Raw genomic sequence first — 22,253 nt, forward strand, 5'->3', positions numbered from 1 at the left:
TGTGTGTGTGTGTGTGTGTGTGTGTGTGTGTGTGTGTGTGTGTGTGTGAAAGAGCAACTGAATGAGTAAGTGATCACACGGTGGGTTTGTGTGTTGATTGCATTTGAGCAACATCAACAGTCCTTGTTTTAATCACAAACTTGGGATCAATACTCTATTCAGCTGAAGTGGTGTGTGTGTGTTTTTAAAAAGGTAATCTAGATCACAGAGTCCACAGCAGATGAGGACAGACAGTCTTTGTGGAGAATTTGCTTTGAACTAACCCATTTTCAGGTCTGTGTTTATACTTTCTTGGCTGCTTGTGTGTTTTTCCTGCACAGCACATGTAAGAGCCTCCTACGTGTGTGTGTGTGTGTGTGTGTGTGTGTGTGTTCATATGAGCTCTATCCAGCAGACACAGTACAGAACTGATCGTATGAACAGCGTGCAGTGCTGATTGTGTCTCACGTGTATCTTGCTGCTGTTAGCCAACAATAGTAAATACAGTCTGAGGTTGTGCTGTACTGGAATAACATTTCACTATGTTTACAAAGCAGCTCCAGGGTTTACTGGGATATTAAGCAGTTTATAGCACAGTACACTCACCACAAAATGGCTTTATGAGCCAAGGGTCAAACTCAGATCAATTCAAAACAGAATTTCTTCTTCCACATATGTCTTCCTCAATTACAGGTTAATGTAAATAGAAGAATGTGCAACACATAACGCACACAAAAACAATGTGAGCTTCAATATCTCATTTAATGTAAGCATGTTACATCTTTAATTAAGCATAGGAGTAAGCATAAATAGAACATAAATGAGGCACTATAATACAGGGTAGAAAAAGTATGTTTTAATATGTCTGCTTAATAATGACACTGATGAAAAAAGATTTTGTTCGGGTGATAAATACTACTTCTTCTTCTTCTTCTTAGTTCTCGAATTTTCAAAGATTCATAATTTATTTCAGGTAATTTCAGCCTCCAGTACACACATCATAACAGTAGCCTACTTCTTTTTGATTGTTTTCCAAAACAATTAACATGAATTGTCTCTTCTCCCAGGCCAATTTTCAGCATTTGAACCAAATTTGAATTAGAGGAGCTACCTTTCTCAGCCATCATGCACAACAGTGTTCTTATCTGGAGCCATAATGCAACAGTCAAAATCTGAAGAAGAAGGAGAAACACATTTTCCATGTGATATGACCTGACATCCTTGTGAGTGTGCATAGCTGCCGCTAAGCTTGTTTTCAGTAAATTACTCTAAGGTTTGTTTCAGATTGATGGACTACATTAGAGAGTCCTGTTCAATCGGTTGTGCAGCTTCATGCTAAATGTCCCATCCCTACCAATGTCACCTCAGAGCTGGCGGCGACACACTCGCTTCCTCGCTTCCTTCCTCACAGATTGGGGCTGATATGATGAATCTGTTGGCTGATTAAATGTATAGAGGAGTGGCAACGGAGATGAATCTTTTAAATCTTTCATGCATTGTAAATACTCAAGTGACCGTGTTTCTGTTAGGCTGGTTGTAGGGGTAAATTAGGGGTAATTCAGTTTTATATTTTAACTGGATTTTTTTCCCAGGAAATCTGACTGAAAATCAGATTATAAAAATAACATTTGTAGGGCAAACACTGCTGCTGAATCTTTTTTGTGCATATTTTCTTTTACTTTGAAGAACTCTGGGGCCTGATTTACTTTTTCTGTCCTTTTTTTCTTTTCACTTTATATTACGTGAAGTACCTAACAGCAGTCAGGGTACCGCTGGCTAGCACTTGGAGGTCTCTGCGACCCTTCAAGGATTTGCCTCTCCAGACCATCACTGACCCACCACCAAATCGGTCTGCTGGATGATGTTGCAGGCAGCATAACGTCCACCACGGCGTCTCCAGTTGTTAACATCTGTCACATCTATGTCCTCAGAGTGAGCCTGCTCTCCCCTGTGAAGAGAAAAGGGCGGCAGTGGTGGACCTTCCAATTCTAGTGTTCTCTGGTGGGTGCCAGTCGAACTGCATGGTGCTGGGCTGGAAGCACAGATCCCACTACAAGCTCATTTTGTAGTGCTCTGATGTTGTGATGAAGTGACATTGATTCACAATCGCTTATGCTTTCTAACTAGACAGATTGATATCCCTGAAGTTTAACTGACTTGATGTTATACTGTGACGATGAAGTGTACCCTTATTTTTTGAGCAGTGTATTCTTAAAACTGAACAAAACAACTATATATTGTTGCCTTTGACAAAAAAAAGATTCAATGCGAAAAGTCCTTGATTAGTGTTAGGATAAGATTGTGAACAACCCAAGAAGAAACCCAAGCTGCTGATAGGGTCCAGACACCATAGGATGCGAACCTCAATGTCAAAGTCTCACATTATAAACGTCCGACCTTCTCTTAGCTGTTTTGCACCAGGATAGCAGCAACATGGTCATAATTTGCATTTCCACAAGTCACTTGTCATAAAAACATAAACAATGGTAATATTAAAGGTTAGCCAGTGGTGTCTTTTTTTGTGGTTAGGATTGTGTCCAAAACAGCTTTTTAAAAGGCATATTGTTTGTGAACATCATAAAAAATCCAAAAGAGATGAGCCTTGTTATAAATATTATTCGAAATATTTGTCCTCTTTCCATGTGGCCAAAGTGAGTCTGCCCTGTACTCTACCTCTAGTATAGTGTTTCTGTTGTGTGCATCTTGCCGATGTACATACTGACAGCAGGAAACTGAAACATGTGAAGGGTTGAGGGAGGCAGTAAGACCCAGAGGAGGAGCAGAGAGAGAGAGAGAGAGAGAGAGAGAGAGAGAGAGAGAGAGAGAGAGGGAGAGAGAGAGGAGGAGGGACTGTGTTCACTCTCGGCTCTATGCGTTGCGGCTCGCAGTGTTAGCGCGCCAGTGTGTGTCTCAGTCTGCCGGCGACAGTGTGTGCATCGGTGCGTCGCTGTGTGTGTGAATGTGTATGTGACTCCAGCGCTCTCTCTGCGTACGACAGGTGGAGATGACATGACTGCGCTCGAGAGGAAGAAAGGAAAGGACCTGTAAGGACTTAACGCACACTCACAATCTCATACACACACACCTTTTTCTTTATTTACCCTCAAACACACACACACCTTTGAATTCCTGCACTCCTCAGTTCAGGGAAAAGATAAGTTGTTGACTGTGTGTGTGTGTTTGTATGTGTGTTAAAATGCTATTTCTCCAGCAGCTTATCATTCAGACTGTAACAGCTGACTCCATGTGTACACAGGTGACAACTCAAACACATAAACACACACTCACAGGTCCTGACTGTTATCTTTGATGCCTGCAGACGCGGTCAGCAAGTGTTTCTGCGTCCTGAGGACAGTTCAGCTCCAGCCCTGACTACCAGACAGTCCACCACGTTGTCCGAACAACTCCAGGTAGGATTTACTCTTCTCTTCTCTCTTGTCCATACTGTCTGGAAAACAGGATGCTCGATGCTTCACGCCCTCTCCTCTCTTCCTTTCAATTATTTATTTATTTATTTTTGCCAGTGTCTTTTGTCCAGTCTGTAAAACTACATGTAAACTGTGATACTTTAACCTTAATACTCCCCTGGTTTTCCCTTAATGAAATCAGTCTCAAAATCCCTTATGTTCTTTAGAGATCTGTTGGTGCCTTGATCTCCGTCTTTCTTTAACACACACACACACACACACACACACACACACACACACACACACACACACACACACACACACACACACACACTAAATTATCTTCTCTACGATGAACTTTTGTCTTGAGGAGGTAAGTTTCAGCTCCTGTTGCTGCAGCTTTCTGTCTTTCTCAGTTGATTGAGTCTGTGACATACTTATTATTTGCTTGGGGCTTCTGTGTGTGAGTGTGTGTGTGTGTGTGTGTGTGTGTGTGTGTGTGTGTGAGTGTGTGTTTGCCACTGTGTTTGTGTGAGGGCTCAGATAAAAGACGGAAAGATAAAACATGAAACTGCAATAAACATGAAAGGTAGGAAATTAAAGCCAGTGACATTTTTGTTTGAATGACGGATGAGTGCTCGTGTCATCTCTATTTGTGCGTTACATGCAAGTTGTGTGTGTATGTGTATGTGTGTGTGTGTTTTAGGCGACTACATTTTTCAGATGAGTTGGTTCAATTTGTTCTTGCATTCCTCACAGCAGTAAGCCTCATTTCTGTGAGCTTTTTGTTTTGTTTTGGCCCATCTCGCTCCTTTTTGTGTTTGCATGATTTGTAACATACAGGCAGATAACTCATATTTTACATTACTGCTTTCTTGGTTCCTCACACGTTAGTTAGTTTGTGTGTGTGTGTGTGTGTGTGTGTGTGTGTGTGAGTACAAGAGTGTGTCTGCATTTGTGTTTTATATTGCAGAGGGATTTAATGTTGTTGGCAGCGAAATAGAAAAAATGTTTGATTGGCTGCCAGTGTCGACATGTTCTGCTCAGATCCAATTACCTAGACAGATACACACTTACAGTGACGCAGGCACATGTGCGCGCACATTGATGACACACATTCCCACATGCACAAATTTTGCCAATACTACATGAAAGAACTGAAATGAAGATAAACAATATTCTCTATGAAGAAATACTCATTCATCTATGTCACAGAGCAGCAGGGCAAAGATCAGTTATGTACATAAACATACATATATATTACTGTATGTACTCTGTATGTTACTGTGAGTGCATGGGCTTGTGTTTTTATTATAAAATAAATTTATCAACATAACTCCATCACTTAAAATTTCAAACGTGCTCTCCTATAATTACAGTCTTTTGTGTGTTTAATTGTGATGACGCATTTTTTTTTTTTATTCAGCCTTAGAGTGTGTGTCTACATGTTTGTGTATTGTCATTACAGTGCTTATGCACTTCTGAATCATCCCTCCACATACTAATTTCTGCAATCAGATTGCGTTGCTGAAAGTCTTGTCCCACTACATTCCTCGCTTTGTGTGTGTGTAAAGGGTTTGTTGCTGAAGCGTCACCAGTACTGTAATTTCCGTCTGTGATTTGGCAGCTGGTGAACATGCAGAGTGTGCAGCGCCACCTGCAGGAGCTGCCTGAAGAAAATCTATTTATTTAGGTCTCGAGGGTGTGTTTAGAGGAATAACTTATTTTTTAAATACATTTTAAACAAGTTTAACAGTTTTGTCTCACAGCTTCCACAAAAACGTTTTGGTCACATCATGACTTATCCTCTGATTTAACGGATTATGACAAAGATGTCTGTGGATTCAAGCATCTGATTTGTATCTCTGTATGTGTTCTGTTTTTGACCTGTGCAATTGTGCGAACCCGTGTTTTTGTATGTTTGACCAGTATAGGACTAAAAGTGCTGTACGCATGCGTATGTGTTCATTTGTTTGTGCGTGTGAGCCAATGAGGCAGCAAAAAGCAGCAGGTTAATCTCTTCTCAGTCTCCAGCAGAACAGATGTGAGGATTAATTCGTCAGGGAATTGGGGGTGGTTACATGCTTCTGTGTCTGCATGCCTAGCTCCACTAAAATTCAACAAAATAAGTGTTTGTGTGGATCCTTTGCATATATTTAACACGCTCTGCTGATCTGAGGGTTTGTGTATCAATGCAAATGTGTTTTCTATTTCTGTCGATGTTCACATATACTGATATACTCTCTGTGATATACTCTCTGTGCAGTTTGAGTGAGGCTCAGCAGCTTCATGCACCTTTAAAAAAACAATTTAAATCAGAAGCAACACTTGGGGACAGGTGTGTTTATTCGCCTGTCCTGATCTCCACACCTATTCTTCAGCTCCTTGTCAATTATCTACATCTCTTATCCTCATCATTTTGCAAAGAGGGTGTGCTAAAAATAATGGAGAATTTTGGGCTGAATTTTGAGATGGAAAAAATGCCATTTGAACATGACAAACACAATTGCACGGCACATAATTATTTTTGCCTGCATGTGTGTGGGTGTGAGGGTGTGTGTCCAGGAACTGCATACGGTAGCGCCCCAGATAGATTGACCTTAATTACAGGAAAGTGTTTCTGTTGGATGGAGGAGGTTTAGCCTAATAAAGTATGTAATCTATAGTGTTGTAATTTTCAGTTTGGGGACAGAAACTGTGCTCTGACCTCACTGCTGGAGGAAAATGTGGGGAATAAAAACAAGTGGTTCATTGAGGCTATTGCGTCAGTCACACTTACTACGCATGTCTGCCTGTCATTGCGGGGGAATTGTTATTCTGATCTGACCACAAAGATTTAGTATTATGATGCGAGATCACTGTTTCACTTTTGGTCATAACACTTAAGGCAATTGATTTTATTTCTTCCTCTCATAGTATTTATCTAACTCTTTTTCTTACGATTGTACAAAACTGTGCGTGTTTGCCTTTTATCCTTTTACTCTATGTGGTCTGATATAGAGTCTGTTCATAGTTCACTTCATAGTCCTGCTCAAGAACAAAACAACAGGACATGCAGCTGAGCTGGTGATGTAGATACTGACAGAGGGTTCTTCTAACGATACTAGTCGAAATGTATAACCCATTTATTTTAAATTCTTTTTGAGCTCAGCCAGACAACTCACATTCTGAATAATAATTTAGAAATTAAGAATGAATGTAAATCCGACCAATATCCCACATTTACAATTTTCAGTGAGGCATGAGGAAATGCAACTATTTTCTCCTGAAGATCTGACTTTCAGCCCTATATTATACCTTTAGTGTGTGTTTCTTCTTGCCTACTCTGCTTTTATCCTTAATGTGAACACATAGCACTGGAGCCCATTATCTGTGAGCACTCAACACTCGAAGATTGAAACAAATTATCTCCAATGGAAGCGCAGGAGTGACCTATGTAGGTACCATAATACTGTACTGGATGTGAAGTGATGGAGGAACCACCACAAGTAAAATTGGAACTCACACCACCAGATAACCATTTTATTGCATGACTCTCAAAACCTGCAGAAGCAGTTCTCTATGAAGACTCAAGTGGACACAAGCCTGTGCCTTGTGCTTATAGGTGACAGAACAGCACAGTGTGTTACACCTCATGCATGTTTTTAAATTAATTGTCAGTCATACATGATTACAAAAAAATATTAATGGTTTACATTTGCAGCTTAGTCGTGAATAAAACATTTTTTTTAAATTAAGGGAAATAATGAATCTCTTATGGAGTGAATAGCAAACCACGTGTGTTTATAAAAAATTAAAATTCAGTTCTTCTTGCTTAACCAATTTGATTCACAGGGTTGTGATCGTGTAGAGCTCCAATATTCCCTATCACTGTCACTCATTCAGGCATGTGTGCGCTCCCCCTCTTGTTTTTTTTTTCATTGATTGCTGGTGGCTCGAATTAAACAACTGTGAGAGGGATCCATAACGTTCCACAACTCTCAAAAATGTTCTTCTATTGTTCTTCGATTATAAATGCCAATGGAATAACATATAAGGCATGGCATGCATCAGTAGTAGTTGCAGCTGTGGATAACGTGCAGTGCTCGCTTGAAGACGGTGTTTTCTGTATTTGATCTGGAAAAGTACAGTATTATGTCCAGACAATTATCTTATTCGTAAGGGTTTATATGTCAGTATTAATGTACTGTATATGCCATGGTTTACCATACCATGAAAATGTGTTTGCTCATTAATTCATATGGGTGGATTCAGTAGGTAAATGCACATATTGTATACACTCTTCTTTTAACTTCAGGGGTTGCATATTTTTTCCACCATTTAATCATGGTGAGCTCAGAGCAGCCATTAAAATACCACCCACCTGTCTTATCTACGATACAGAAAACAAACCCTTCTCTATACAGCAAAAAAAAAGACTAGGTCTGATTCCACGAAAAAAGAGATGAGATGAGCATCCAGCTGTAAACATTATGTAGGTTTCTGGATCTGTTTAGCTGGACTTTCTTGGTGTTTCGTAAGCCAAGAAAGCAGGTTCGTACAGCAGTTTAGGAGCTTGTTGCAAGTTTAGCTTAATTTTGAACTTAATATATCCCGCTGTAAAACAAGATCAAATTAGCCCTGGTTGGGGAGTATTACAGTATTTTGTCATTTTAATGTCCTATTGTATAAGGGACTCACCATGAGGTCTCGCGTTAGTCATGAGCAGTGGTGGATGAATCCCTTCATTGTGGTACCAATACCACAAAGTAAATACACTCCAATATGTAAAGGAATTGCATTTAAAATCCTACTTAAATAAAACTACACCAGCAAAATTTAGCATTAAAAGTAAAAGCGCTCCTTCTCCTGTGTGTGATATAATAATATTTATATGCATCATTATGCAAGTAGCATTTCACTGTTTCAAATGGTCGAGGTGGAGTTTGTTTTAACAGTTATTTAAATGAAACCATCTGAGAAGTTTAGACTCATAAACATCTGAAAACGAGACAGAAACAGAATTTTTTTGTAAGGAGTAACTGTGCAAGCCAACTTGTTTCATCTCCGATAATACAGTTGCTTTTATACGTTACTATATATTTTAGAAGATAGTACCTTTCACCTTCTGTGGTGGCATTTCTCCTGTTGCAGCGCTCACTGTGGCTAAATGATGCAAATCCAAACACAAGGGAGAGGGTGTTTTACATTACAGGAGGACACCAGTGTGGCATTATGTGCTGTGGGGTTCAAAGCGATGAGAAGAAATTCACACAATAACCACCACTGAGACCACTGGCCTTTTCCTGCTACAACACATATTCTGATAAATGACCACTGACACAAGGGCACCTTCAATTCACTCTGAGAGTGCTGTATATATATATACGTGTGTGTGTCAGGGTTGGTGAGTTCTCTTTGATAAATGGACTGTATTATTCAGTGCTGCTGAATTTTATCTCAAGTGGATCCCTGCAGGGTTTTGAGCAAGCTCTTTCTCTTTCTCCCCTGTGTGTATGTGTATGTGTTTGCGTGCAAATACCTACACAATCCATTACTCTACACACACCTACCTGCAGGTAAATATACAGTATAGCTGTATATTTGCTGGTGTGCAAACCCCCTGCTGACTTGCTAAACTCCAAAGAATATGAGAAGGCATTTGAGCGCTCTCCATTCATTCAGAAAGCTAGCTAATAATCATGAGATATTTGCTCTCTGTTGGTCTCAGTTAATATGATTAAAGACAAGGCAAGAGGGCACAAGAACTTTCAGGCACTGCAGATACACACTGAGAGGAAGCACACAGTGTTGAAGTGGTTTGTTTTTGTTAACCAGCTTATTGGATTTTGTTTGTTTTAGATTGGCTGCATTTTACTACTTTAATGCAATGCATCTTGTTTTTGTTGTTATATGCTCAGGAGTTAGAGCGGGTCGTTCGAAAATTGCAGGTTCAGTCACCAGCTCCATCAGTCCACATGTGTAAGTATCCATGAGCAAGACGCTCAATCCCAAATTGCTCCCAATGGTCAGGTCAGCACCTTGCATGGTAGCTCCCATTGAGACCCTGCATGCAGAATTCTACAGAAACAGCCTACACATTTCAGAGAAACACTCCTACAAAGGTGTGTTGGGCACAGTTAGCCACTATGCCCGGAGGTGAAAAGGGCCCAACTCCGGGCACCTTGACCTCCAGTCAAGAAAGAGCACTTAACTTCCTGATGCACCTCAGATCAAGTCCTAAAGTGTGTGAAATTTAGAAGCATAAGAGAGCAATATTTTGAGAAATTACATCTATTAATACAGTATTTCAAAGAACGTGAAGATAACAATAAATTAAGAATAATCCTAGGAGAAGGACATACGACAAACCTTGCCGCCAAGTATGTGTCCCTGTGTCACAACCTGAGGGACACCCAGTGACTCAGCCAACTGTTGCACTTAACATTCACTGTATGGCAGGGGAAATTTTGTTCACTTTTATTTATAGTTTCCGTTGCATCTGTATTTGTACTGGGTTTTTTGTAATTAATAACTGCTAAATTTAATGGTCTTGATTGGATTAGTCTTGTTATGTCATATTTAAATGTCAATTTTTTTGATTTTGTTGCAAACTGCTTTGGCAATGTTGTTTAAATGAAACATTCATGCCAATAAAGCACATTTAACTGACCTCAACTGAACGGATCTATTGTCTTATTTTACAACCCACAGTAAATGACGTCTGTCTCAAGCTAATTCATCCATTGCCTTGCCTGACCCCAGTGAGAAAAGTGAAATTGAGAGGTAGCTTTGTCAGGCTGGGAGGCACATTCATCGCTTTGAGCAAAACAGAAGAAGAAACAACTGATGAGTCATCATTCACCTCATGTAGGCAGAAAGACTACAGTGAAAGTTCTTCTTCTGCAACTATTTCTTAAAGCGATACGCAAAATCTCTTCTCTGAGCATCAAACATGCCTCTGTAGTTTTTTTCTACACTGGCAGAGAACAGCTGTGAATCCTGTGTAACCATATGAAAACCTTGTGTGTAGAGACAGTCAGTTTTAGTCAGTCGCTTGTTTGCTCATCGTAACACTCCATCAGGCTCATCTCTTTCAGTTTAAACTAACTTTTACCCTCATTTTCGGTCCTCACGCAAGTTCTGTTAGCTACTGCAAAGGACGCAGGTCATCGTGTTTACAGTTAAAGCTGTGCTCTTGCGATGGGTACAGATCAGAAAATGTATTACTACACAGGGAGTAGCCAATTTTGAATCACTGAATTTTGACTCACTAACTGAGAATGTCGCATAACTACATGATACAACACATTATGGGATTTTGTAGCATAAAATAGTGTGTACACCATGGACATTTTTTATTTAAAAAATTGTAAAGTCTATGTATTTCATAAAAAATTTATACAGACACTCAAATAAAAGGTAAAAGTAAATGTATTTCACGTGATTGGGCCATAGTGTGTGTGTATATATATATGTATGTATGTATGTATGTATGTATGTATGTGTATATATATATATATATATATCCTTCTCTGTGTCTCTCCGTTCAGTTCCACTGCCTATGCTACAGAAAAAAAGGCTTTTTTTACTCCACTTAAAAATCAAGTTGGATCCTATTTTCTAAGCCAATGTATAAAATCTATCTAAAACTTAAGGTGGGTGGCCTGCCCACACTCCTTTTACAAAAAGAGTAGCTGGTTTTCTCTTCATCTGGCATCACTGCAGTAGCTCACCGCAAGTGAGGCCAAGTTAGATAAGGGCGTGAGTGCAGAGGCAGGAGAGAGAGCGGCAGCATGAGTAATAGACAATTTGTGAACCATGAGAACAGCAACATAAGGGGAGGATGGATAGATACGTAGACAGATACGTAGATAGATAGATAGATAGATAGATAGATAGATGTACTCCCAATTATTCCCCTCCTAATATCAAACTGAGTTTTGGGGGGCTTGTTTGTGTGTTTTATTGCTATTCTCTTTCTGTCACATTCAATTTGCAGTCCTTCCATTGTGGTAATAGTGCATTACTGAATGGAGTCTTGAATAGAGGGGAGAATAAAAGGCAGAGAAGAAAGAAAACAGCCCAGGAAGTGGGTGAAAGAACAGCAAGGGAAATGGTGTCAGTATGTGATTTCCCTGTGGGATTGAACTAAGAGAGGGGGCGTGTCCCTTTCTCTCAGAGTGTATCACACTTACTTTGTGTCACACTTACTTTGTGCAACATGTGTGCTTGTGTGTGTGTTGGTAGGTTCACCTACACATTGTACACTTGGACGGTGCCACACAGCAGTACTGACCTTCATGCATCTCTGACATGCTCCAGTTATCTCATTGACGGAAAAAAACAGTCACTCCAACAGAAGTGTGTGCGTCTGTGTGAGGGTATTTGTTTGTGTGCAGGTGTGTGAAAGCACGCATGTGTGTGGCAAGCATGTGCATCTCTTGCATCTCGTGTGTCTTTTATCACTTTATACTCCCTTTTTAGATATCGGTTGACTGACTTCTTTATTTATCCGATGATGGAGATTGATCTCATTCCGTTTCCACATGCACACACACTTCCACACACACACCCATACACATTCATGCAGTCAGACTTACACTTAAAAGTTTCCATAGGCACAGAGGTCAGCATCCCTCAGGTTCATGTACCTTTTACTCTAAAAGCTCAGCTACGTCAAGAGGGATACATTGAGACATGTGAGTGGCTTTTAGATATCCCTGTGGAGAAACTGACAGTTAACTGAAAGGGAAATATGAGCTTCCATATCCCTATGGACAGTCAATGAAAAATTGAGCTGTATTTGGCACGTCGAAATGTCCAAAGTCTGATGTCCAGATATATCAAAAAAATGCACGCATTTGAACATATTCTGCCCTGTAAACTAACACAATCAGCCATAAAAGCTTGATGCAAAGCGATTCATGATTATTTATATGTATATGAATGTGTGTTTATCTGTCTATAACATACATGAAAGGAAAACCTTATTAATAATAGAATAAAAAAGATAGGTTTTTGAGAAATATTGTATAACTGCAATGTATCCAGGTTAATTCTAAAAATACAATGAAAAACGAAAAATGATGTTCTTGTAATGAGCCTGTACGAATAAGTCACTTAAGTTTCAGCGCAATGAGAATCCCCACTTTGAGATTAGTCCCAGAAATGTTTCCCAGAGTTACTAACATCTTATAAAAGTGAAACATGAAAGTTCGAATGTAAATCCCACATTTGCTTAGCCTGTTTATCAGTCACATGCTCTGTCTCGTGTCAGGCTCTTGAAGTGGTCAGTTATTTTCTCTGGCAGTTCGTCAGTTTGAGCTTCTCAACATAACATTCAGTGACAGTAATAGCTCTTGGCCGCTTGATAAATTATTGGATTTTTGCAGTAAAGATATTGGGAGACACATTCAACTACTTTTTATTCCTCTGTGACAAAAGTGGACTAACTAAACATTTTTAGGACTGACTCACTATAAATGGACTTGAAGAAACTCTATTGCCTAGCAACATTAAAGAGGCTATATGTAGTTTTCAGCGGCCACTAGCAGTGTGGTTTTTAAATTGCAACCAGTTGTGTCCTCATATGGATGCTTAAACAGCATCCGACACACATGGAGACAGTTTCACACAACATGCTGGAAATTCAGATAAACTCCCACTGCAAGGCTACAGTAATATTTGCATCACCTTGAGGTTGTAATCAATGCTCCTTGCACGATAACGTTACACTGACTGCATTTAGTCCATGCAATACATCAGCCACATCCAAACCATTACAAAATCAGCTTACTATCACCTAAAAAATATCTCAAAAATCAAGAATCTCATGTCCAAGGAGGAACTTGAGAAAATGATACATGCATTCATCTTTAGTAGACTAGATTGTTGTAACAGTGTTTTCACAGGTCTAGCACATTTAGCACATTCAGAACACCGCAGCTACAGTTTTAACCAGGACTAGAAAATTTGATCACATCCTCCAGTTCTGAGATCACTTCACTGGCTTCCAGTGAATGAAAGAATCAAGTTTAAGGTTTTGTTGCTTGTTTATTAGGCACTCAATGGGCTAGGACCAATTTGCATCAATGACCTCCTTCAAAGGCATGAGCCTGCGAGACCCCTCAGGTCTTCAGATACTGGGCTGCTTGCATTTCCCTTCACAAGAACAAAATATGGAGCTTTCCATGCAGCTTTCTGTTTTAATGCTCCTCATGCCTGGAATAAACTCCCAAAACACCTGAGACTGGCTAGCATCTTATAGTCCTTTAAGTCAGTTCTTAAAACATTCATGTTCTCTGAGGTCTTTTAAACCTTTACAACTGTATTTAATACTATTTATCTGACAAAGTTTTTTCAACTCAGTCCAATACGTCTTAATTTCATTTAAAAAAAACTGCATCTAGCCTCTTTAAGGCTACAAATAATCAAATAATAATATCAAATAATGTGTGAATGTCTAGTCCTTGAATATAATACACCTTTTCAGAAAAATAAAACATCTTATATTTGGCCAATATGGTAACTCAACTATTGTTGTTGCAACTGACTTTCAAGAAACACCACACGAGATGGGAACTTAAAACTATCATCATTTGTTTGAAATAGTGGGTGGGGATGTTGGTCACAGTCATAGGGCCAAATGTCAGCCAGCCACAGAGTGCGTTGAAGCATCACCATCGGCATTTGAGCTGCAAGAAGTTGTCTCTAAAGATGAGGTCATGCAGCACCAGCATCATAATATTGTGTAGTGATAAGGAGTCGTTGCCTGAGGGTGTAGCTGTCACCTGCAGCGTTGATGCAGAGGTTATGAACACTGTATCAGTCATAACACAAAGAATAGTATGGTTGACAGATTTGTGAAATTTGAAGCATTATGTTTCTCTGATAAGTAAAGTATATCACTTCACAAACCAGGCTGAGGTTGGCCCCCCTTTGCTGCTCTGACTCAGACTAAATTAACCAGTCAGGCCGTCAATAATCACATCACAAATAATTTTCAAATGTTAAGGTTCAAATGTTGATGTTCACAGTTTGAACATACTTTGATGATTAAAACCGAAAAAGTTTCATTATGGCACCAAGGGTGGCTGTTAAACACAGACGCTTCTTACATGTGAGTTAAATTTACTACGTTAGCTATATTATGTGAGATGTACCTTTGTTTTCATTGCATCTGCTTCATGAAAGCACCAAACTGATGTTCCAGTTGTGTTATTGTGTTGTTTTGATTTCTCAAATCCTTTGTTTGGGTTCATTTTTTGAAAATCAATCTTAGATTGCATTCCTGCTAGCATTATAAAATGATTCAAGTTGACTTTCTAGAACTTGTAGAAACTCTAGTACTAGTATTTGTTTGAAAAAAATGATAACTTCATAGAAGTTTATTTACTTTAATAAAACATTGTAGAACGTGTAGATCAGTTTTGTTTAGAATCTAATTAAGGTGACGTATTTTATTGCAAGGAGTAGACAAAATAAACTTTGAAGTACTGCATGTAAATTAGAAACACTGCTACCAGGGTGGGCCATATTATACTGAATGTTAATTAGAAGCCTTGTTCATCTCTACAGTGGTCTGACAATAAGCACTTTGATATGTGAGTGTTCAAAGCACCAGGAGACAGCTGACGGAGCTGCAAACAGCCAAATAATTTGTGTTCAAATTGCAAGTATATCAGTTAGAACAACTGAAAAATAATTTGACAAGTCAAGAGCAGCAGTCTGAAAAATAATAGCAGCGAACATAGACAAACAGCATTAACAATGAGAAATAGAGGCCACGAGTAGAAACTCACCAAGAGTGATTGATGATTTATTTACTTCTGAAAGATCCTTTTTCAGAGTTATTTTGTCGTAGTTTGTCGACCCACAGTTGGCCCTGATTTAGACATGAATGCATTTGATCCTGACTGACACTGAAGTTTTTCATGTCTCTGCTGTCTGCTCGTCTATGATGCAGCTTGGCAGCTCATCGACCAAAAAATGTTAACTAGTGGCATCTCCATATTAAACTGTCATATCTGATTCTCTCTGTCACAGCTTTTTCTTCTCTCCCTCTCAGTCTCTCACTCTCTCTCTCACTGTCTATTCTTTATCTTTTCTTGTTTCTTTTTCTGCCTCACTTTCTTGCCAGCTAGATACTCCTGAACTTCTCATAATTGCAATCTGTTCTCTGAAGGATCTTGCCATATCATGTTTCAGGAGATATACTGCAATCCATGTCAAAGTATGTAGCTGCTGAGCCACTCGACAGGCGTGCACAACAGTGTGTGTGTCTAATGTGTTATTCAGTGCTGCTTGAACGCATCCAAAATGTCAGAGTCATGTTGACACTCTGTCCATCCCGTCACTTTGTTCCCTTTCTCTTGCATTAGGCGACTTGTGGGCCACTTTTTACCCGGCGTGGAGCCTCCAGCTCTTCAATCTTGATGTTTAAACATTGCTGAATGTATTAACACTCAATTAATCAATATAACAGGTAGTTTCTGAATTAGTGTTTATTGAAATTTGAATACAATGGGAGCCAAACTGACAGACCCATTCTGTTGACAACATGTAAAAAATAATTACAGGTGTTGCTGTGGGGGAGACTGAATGGCATAAAACCTAGCTAATGTGTTCCAGCCTTGGCTAATCCTGTTTGACCCTGTAGAGGAAAACAGAAGAAGGATTTTTGCCATGCCATTTTACATTTACAATTTAATTTAACTAAATGCTTCCTGGGGGCTGTGCTATCAAATGAAAAATAAATGACAGAATTGAATCCAGTAAGAGGACAGACAGGCTTCTAACAAAGGAACATACTCAATGCAGGTTATTTCCATACCAAAAACCCATTATTTGACAGGAGAACATAGTAAGCTCTGAATAGCTAGACCTTAATATCAGTTTAAAATATAATGTTTTTGTTCAAACCTACTGCCCTGAATTTGTTATTTTCAAAAATGTCATATAAACCTCAGTTGTCCATTAACTAAGGTAATTGACCTTACTGCATTTCCACTCAAGCATATAGAGAGCATATGCTCGACCACTGCTGTACACCAACAGCGTAGGGAGAAAATAATACTAAATCACCTGCATACAAAACATGATTAATTACAAGATCACTCAACATGTAACAATTATTTTATTGCCTGGACAAGTCATCCATAAACAAGTTAAAGATGTCAGATATTCTTTCAGTTCACATTTCCTCAGTGAAGAACTTACAGCTGCTCCTGCTGGAGCCACTTTTTTCAGAGTTCATACAAAGACAACATGTGAGGCTGTAACCAGTGACCTTGTTAAATTATATATATCAGGGATGAATTCAATATTACCTTCATCATGGTTAACATGTTTTTTATTATTATGAAAAGAAACAGCCATGACTTATCTTAACATGTATTAAGGCACAGCAAATTCCACCCATCATGTATGTTTTCTTCAATCTTCAAAAACAAAAGGGTCTCTGAAAACAATGCATGCTGGGAAGTGTGCTTACTGAGTTGAGTCAACTCTACACTACACTCAACTCACTGTTGGAAGGACCTCTGGTCAAATGAACTTTTAAGCTCTAAAGTGGTCTGAAAATATATATGTTTTAAAATTGAATTAACTTATCAACTTATTAACTTAAAACTACATTAACTTCATGATTAAACATTAGCTGATTCCACTAAATTCTGATGTTTTACATTGTACACGTTTAAGGAATTAGTTTTAGTTTTTAGAGGCATCTAAACATGACCATTGTGGAACAGTGACTACAATAACTGATGATTTCTTTTAGAGATTAGGATGTAAAACTGATCAGCAATTGTGAATTTGTGGGGTTATGGGTTTGCAGTTATCATTATTATGAGGGACTCAAAAGCCAGCAGATCAAGTGGAAAGACGTGGAATATGTTTTTGACATGCATGTTTAAGATCCTGAGCACTGTGATCAGAACACAGTCATCCATCTTTTTTACCACACATCACATTATCATGCTTTTGGTGGCATCAACAGTAAACTCTCTGCTATTCATTAAATACGTATAATGGATAGCATATATCATAAGTTAATTAAATGTAACAAAGCTCCTGCCATCAATATCTGATGCTAAAGTGGTTTTACTGTTATAATGTCAACTCTTTTCAAAATGAATTAAAATTCCATCTTCCTGGCAAGAGAATCAGCTCTTATAGAGCTGTCATTTCTTTTATTGAAGCCGAAGACTGAATACAAATGTACTGAAGACGTTTGTAGAATAAAATGTCAATATGTGGAATTTTGCCCCCCAAAATCAATTTTATGTCAGTATCACAGTATTTGCAAAGCCCGTGGAAGATTGAGTGTAAAGTTCATGTAAGATGAGTACACACTCCGCACACTAAAACACAAAACAATGGAGTGTTTGAAAGTGAACAGCGGTCTATTATCCTGCTCCACAGACTTTGTGATGCAGCAAGCTCAATACTGTGTCCTTGCTGCTGGGTACGAGTCATCTTTTTCAGTGTTGTTACCTGTGGTTAGTCATCAGTTTGTGCTGTTTTCACCAGAACGCATGATCACGTGAGAATCCATCCCTGATTTGCTACATAGCATTCCATGAATTTATAGTATAAGAGATAGCTCCTGTGATGGAAACGGTATTGCCAAATTTCTACCAGTGGATACATTTCTACCCTCACATGGTATATACTCATATGTCATATCGCTTCAACTTAAAGGACATAAACATAAAGGACATAAACATACAAAACCTGATTTTGTCATCAAAGATTCTATAGTGGCACAATATTTTCTGTAACACCTACATGCATCAAAATATCTTGTAGTTGTTACATGATTACATCCAATTTCAATAGTCTTTGTACTTTACATGTACACTTGATGCCACATTCAAACTATCATTACTTCAAGTGTACATGTATTGCTTTGGTTGTACTTTCATGTATTTTTGTTATATGGTAAATTTAAGATTTACAGTGCTATTACACTTTAAGATATGACACTGAAAATGGCTACTTTTACCCTTGTTATCTACAGTGCTTTTAAAAAACAGTCATGTAATGGCATATTAAGTTGTTTTGTTGCCTTTATTTGACATCACGAAGTGACAAAAAAGCTTAGACAAAGAAAAAAACACACCTCAGGAAGAGAGACTCAATAATGATCATAAAAGGTTCAACAAAAGGTGTGTTGCTCAGAGAGCCCACACCACCAAACACATATACCCACCCACCCCACTATTTAATGCTGTTTCCTCAATATGTGACAAATTTCCTTAATTTCCCTGAATGCATTTTGGTCACTACCTTTTCTTTTTATAGTTTTAACTTTTTCTGTACAGCTTTAACTGTGTCTTCACTGACAAATTGTAAAACTGTGATAATAACAGCAATACAGATTGCCACTTGAATAAGTGAGTGACACAGCCCTTACTCAGCAAGCTGAAACATGTCTTGCAGCTTTATTGCATTGTTGGAGAAGATAGTATCTTCCTCTGCTACAATGGATTTCTGCCTGTAAGATGTCTTTTTATCTGAGAGACAGAAAACCCTCATGTCTGTCATTGATGTGTTAAATCAAAGGTTGAAACCCTTTCCTGCTGCGTTGACATTATGTCACATCACATTATGTTCTCATCATGTCATTTTGTCTGCTCGGTTGGCCACTAGAACGGGAGAAATATTCTAACCAAAGAATACAAGGTATCACAAACCAACCCTATCTCCTAGAAGTGTGTATAACAAATGTTTTTCCAAATGTAGTGAAACTAAATTTCTGACTTTATTATGTTCCCTGGCAACATCTAGTGCAGGAAGTGTTACATTTAAGGGCCGTGCGACAAGTCATAACAAGGTGGTTTGGGTGGGTAGCAAACAAAGTGCAAGACTTCGATGAACATGTCCTGTCTCGTGCTTCAAGTCACTTTTTCTCATTTAACCAAGACCTTTCCCTAACCTTAACCAAGTGCTGTTAATCAAAGTGTTGCCACTTGGCAAATATTTCTTCATTATGTTGACATGACTTATATAAAAGTAATTTCATGGAGACAGGGATGCACAAATACCTGTTTTAAAAAAGCATGTATCATATTTGATCGTATTTCCCCTTCCCCCAAAATTTCTTCGGTGGATGCAAGTTTGCAAAAGCATGTTTCGGCGCTACACTGGAAGAAAACGCCTTGCTCACAGTAGGTTCAGTTGGGTGTGCTGCAACGTTTCTTCGGTATAAATAGAAGTAGAGCTAAGTTGTTAGTTTGAACTATTGTAGATGTCATGTGTGTTTCCACTTTGATTCAACAGCTGATTGTCTCCCAGGTGTTAAGCAGGGCATTACTCTAAAGTGTTTAGTAAGGTTAATCAATTAAAGAGCCAATTAACCAAAGGTCAATAAACTTTCCCATGATCCCTGGATCCGTGATCTGTGTGGTTTATTTTCTTTCACCATTCGTTCCTCTTTCACTTCCTCCAGCTCAGTCTGTTTCTGTCCATCTATTTCTCCATCTGCGCCCATCTGTGTCTCTGCGTCCTTCTCCCAGCATGCACTTACAGTATGCATCACTCCTCCGTCATGCTTTTACAGTCAATTATCAGTCTCTTCCTAAGAGCTAATGTTAATGTTTACCCTGGCATTGATTAGCCAATAGCTGACAGGTGGCCACTGATTAAATAACCAATTGTATTGCTCCCGCGAGAAACTGGGCTTGAGGACAGTTGCAAGTCACATAAAATGCACACGCATACAGGAAGACAGACAGACAGACAGGCTGGCAGCTGCGTACATACATCACAATAAAAAGGAAGGCACAAACAAAGCAAACATAAATGTCCTGTAATATAATAATTATGATTACATTATGTCGTTTTATCATTTTCTTACGGTGCCTTATTACTATGCTAACAAAATCACATTTCACAAACAAATGCATTTAAACTTGCTGGCACCTGAGCAGGATCAAGTGTGCGCGCGCGCACACACACACACAGAAGACAGCATGCTAAACAGCAGGCCTGTTTCATTATATCAGATGAGATGACATGTTATCTATTCTAACCACACTCTGTGGCTCTGAAATATTTTATCAAGACGAAACAACTAATGTCCAGTACACTGCGTGTGTGTGTGTGTGTGTGTGTGTGTGTGTGTGTGACAGTTATTAAATGGGCTCTGTCTAGTTCTGCTACTCGGGAAATTAACCTGACATTACTCATCTATCAGGAACACTATCCCTCCTCCTCATCTCTACCCTCTTCTTGTCTTTCCCTCCTCTCACTGTCCTGTCAGCCCGGTTTCGGCACTGTTTCCTCTCAGTGACACGCTTTCTTTCTTTCTTTTCTGTCTTCTCCCTTCTGTTTCTTTGTTCTCAGTTATTTGCCTGATATTCTTCATTCCTCCTCTTTCTCTTGCTCTATGCATCTTTATATTCCGCCAACTTTCTCTGCATGTTCCATGTTTTTTCATTTCCCCTCACTTTTTGTTTCTTTCCCTCCCACTGTTCCTCTTCTAAATTACAACACTTTCCCCTTAATGTTTCCATCTCTCTGCTCCTTCCATCTGTTTTATTTCCTTTCCTCACACTGAGTGCGTCTCTCTCCTCTTCTATCAATCTCTAGATCTGCTCCTCTCCCTCATTCTCTTGTGCACCATTCTTCTTCCCTTACTTATCTTTTAAACAACCCTGTTCCCCAGCGCAACCATTCATCTTGGGTGCATTAAAACACAAAATAAATAAAAAATAAATAAAATGAATGCACTGTCAGTTTCTTAATCCCTGTTTTTCTCAATGCCTGCTCATAGCAGCTTGAATGTGTTCCACATTGTTTGAGTTCCACAACATCTGAAAACTGCTTCAGTGACCATTTCAGCTTCAAGTTCAGACCTAAATGACGTCATACACATTACTACCTCCCACAACGACTATTGTATTCCACTTCCTTCCACCTCTGGTTTCTGCTTTCAGTGAGAAACAACATCAAGCAGCTAATGACAAACGCTATAACAGCACATAAGACAGGTGCAAAGTGTTTTTACAGCCCCTGAAAATTCAGACAACCCAGGCTATTTTCACTTGTCAATGTCGAGGCGAGACTCGCCTGGAACCACGATGTGCAGCTTTGTTTGTTTCATACAGTTTAATGGTCGATTTTAATCATAATGGCGCAACAGTTGTTTTATCAAATGTTGTCAGAGGTGTAAATGGGCTGGAACACATCACAGTGCCGTTGGGGGAGTAAAAGCTGTGATGGTATATTGTTGTCGCTGAGATTTTGAACATCTAGGGACTGGTTTTATTGGAGAAAACTACCTGCATAGATATTTACACTGTTGTAATTTCTTGTGCATGTTTTATTTTTTTTGCTTTGAGTCCATGACTCTGGCTTGAAAGTAGAACCCACCATGCATGTACGGCATATGGCATACACCGGCTATTTATTTACATGTCTGAATACACAGTGTCATCAAGTATAAAATCTCTAATAAAATGGGCAAACTGCAAACTAGTAGGAGGTGAGCAGCTTCTCAAAAAAACATTTCTTATGCAGGATTTTCCAGTACATTCTTGCCATTTCCAGCACCGTTACCTGTCAAAATATTCAAAGTAAGTAAAAATAATGAAAACAGACTGCACCTCATCAAATTTAGGGATAAAAAATTCTGAACTCACTTACTAGTCCCAAGGTCAAGAATGAACCTCCACACTCATAAAATCAGTGTAACATCAGCATAATATTTGCCTCTAAATTCATTACTGTGCTATACTCATAGCAGTCCCAGTTTGAGGGCAAGTAATGGGTTACGATTGTGTAAAACGTTGGAGCCAAATCTCCCTCAGTTCAGAAGAAGAACATAAAAACTGTTAACACAAATGCAGACTATAGATTTACTTAATGTGTAATGACTCG

At 38.9% G+C, this 22,253-nt stretch overlaps 1 protein-coding gene across 3 annotated transcripts in view; it reads left to right on the forward strand.

Moving 5' to 3' along the window:
* The window catches only part of LOC123985743 (cGMP-dependent 3',5'-cyclic phosphodiesterase), a 177,474-nt gene that overhangs the window by 58,516 nt on the left and 96,705 nt on the right, over positions 1-22,253 (forward strand). Inside the window, exons 3-5 of one of the 3 annotated variants that reach the window (XM_046073582.1) lie at positions 1,911-1,980; positions 2,978-3,023; positions 3,299-3,389. In XM_046073582.1, the coding sequence (XP_045929538.1) occupies positions 2,989-3,023; positions 3,299-3,389 (126 nt within the window). In that variant the 5' untranslated portion in view covers positions 1,911-1,980; positions 2,978-2,988. The remainder of the gene's footprint in view (positions 1-1,910; positions 1,981-2,977; positions 3,024-3,298; positions 3,390-22,253) is intronic. The other 2 variants (XM_046073584.1, XM_046073581.1) reach the window with 2 other exon arrangements.

This window comes from Micropterus dolomieu, linkage group LG17 (assembly GCF_021292245.1).
Source record: "Micropterus dolomieu isolate WLL.071019.BEF.003 ecotype Adirondacks linkage group LG17, ASM2129224v1, whole genome shotgun sequence".
Classification (NCBI taxonomy): Eukaryota; Metazoa; Chordata; class Actinopteri; order Centrarchiformes; family Centrarchidae; genus Micropterus; species Micropterus dolomieu.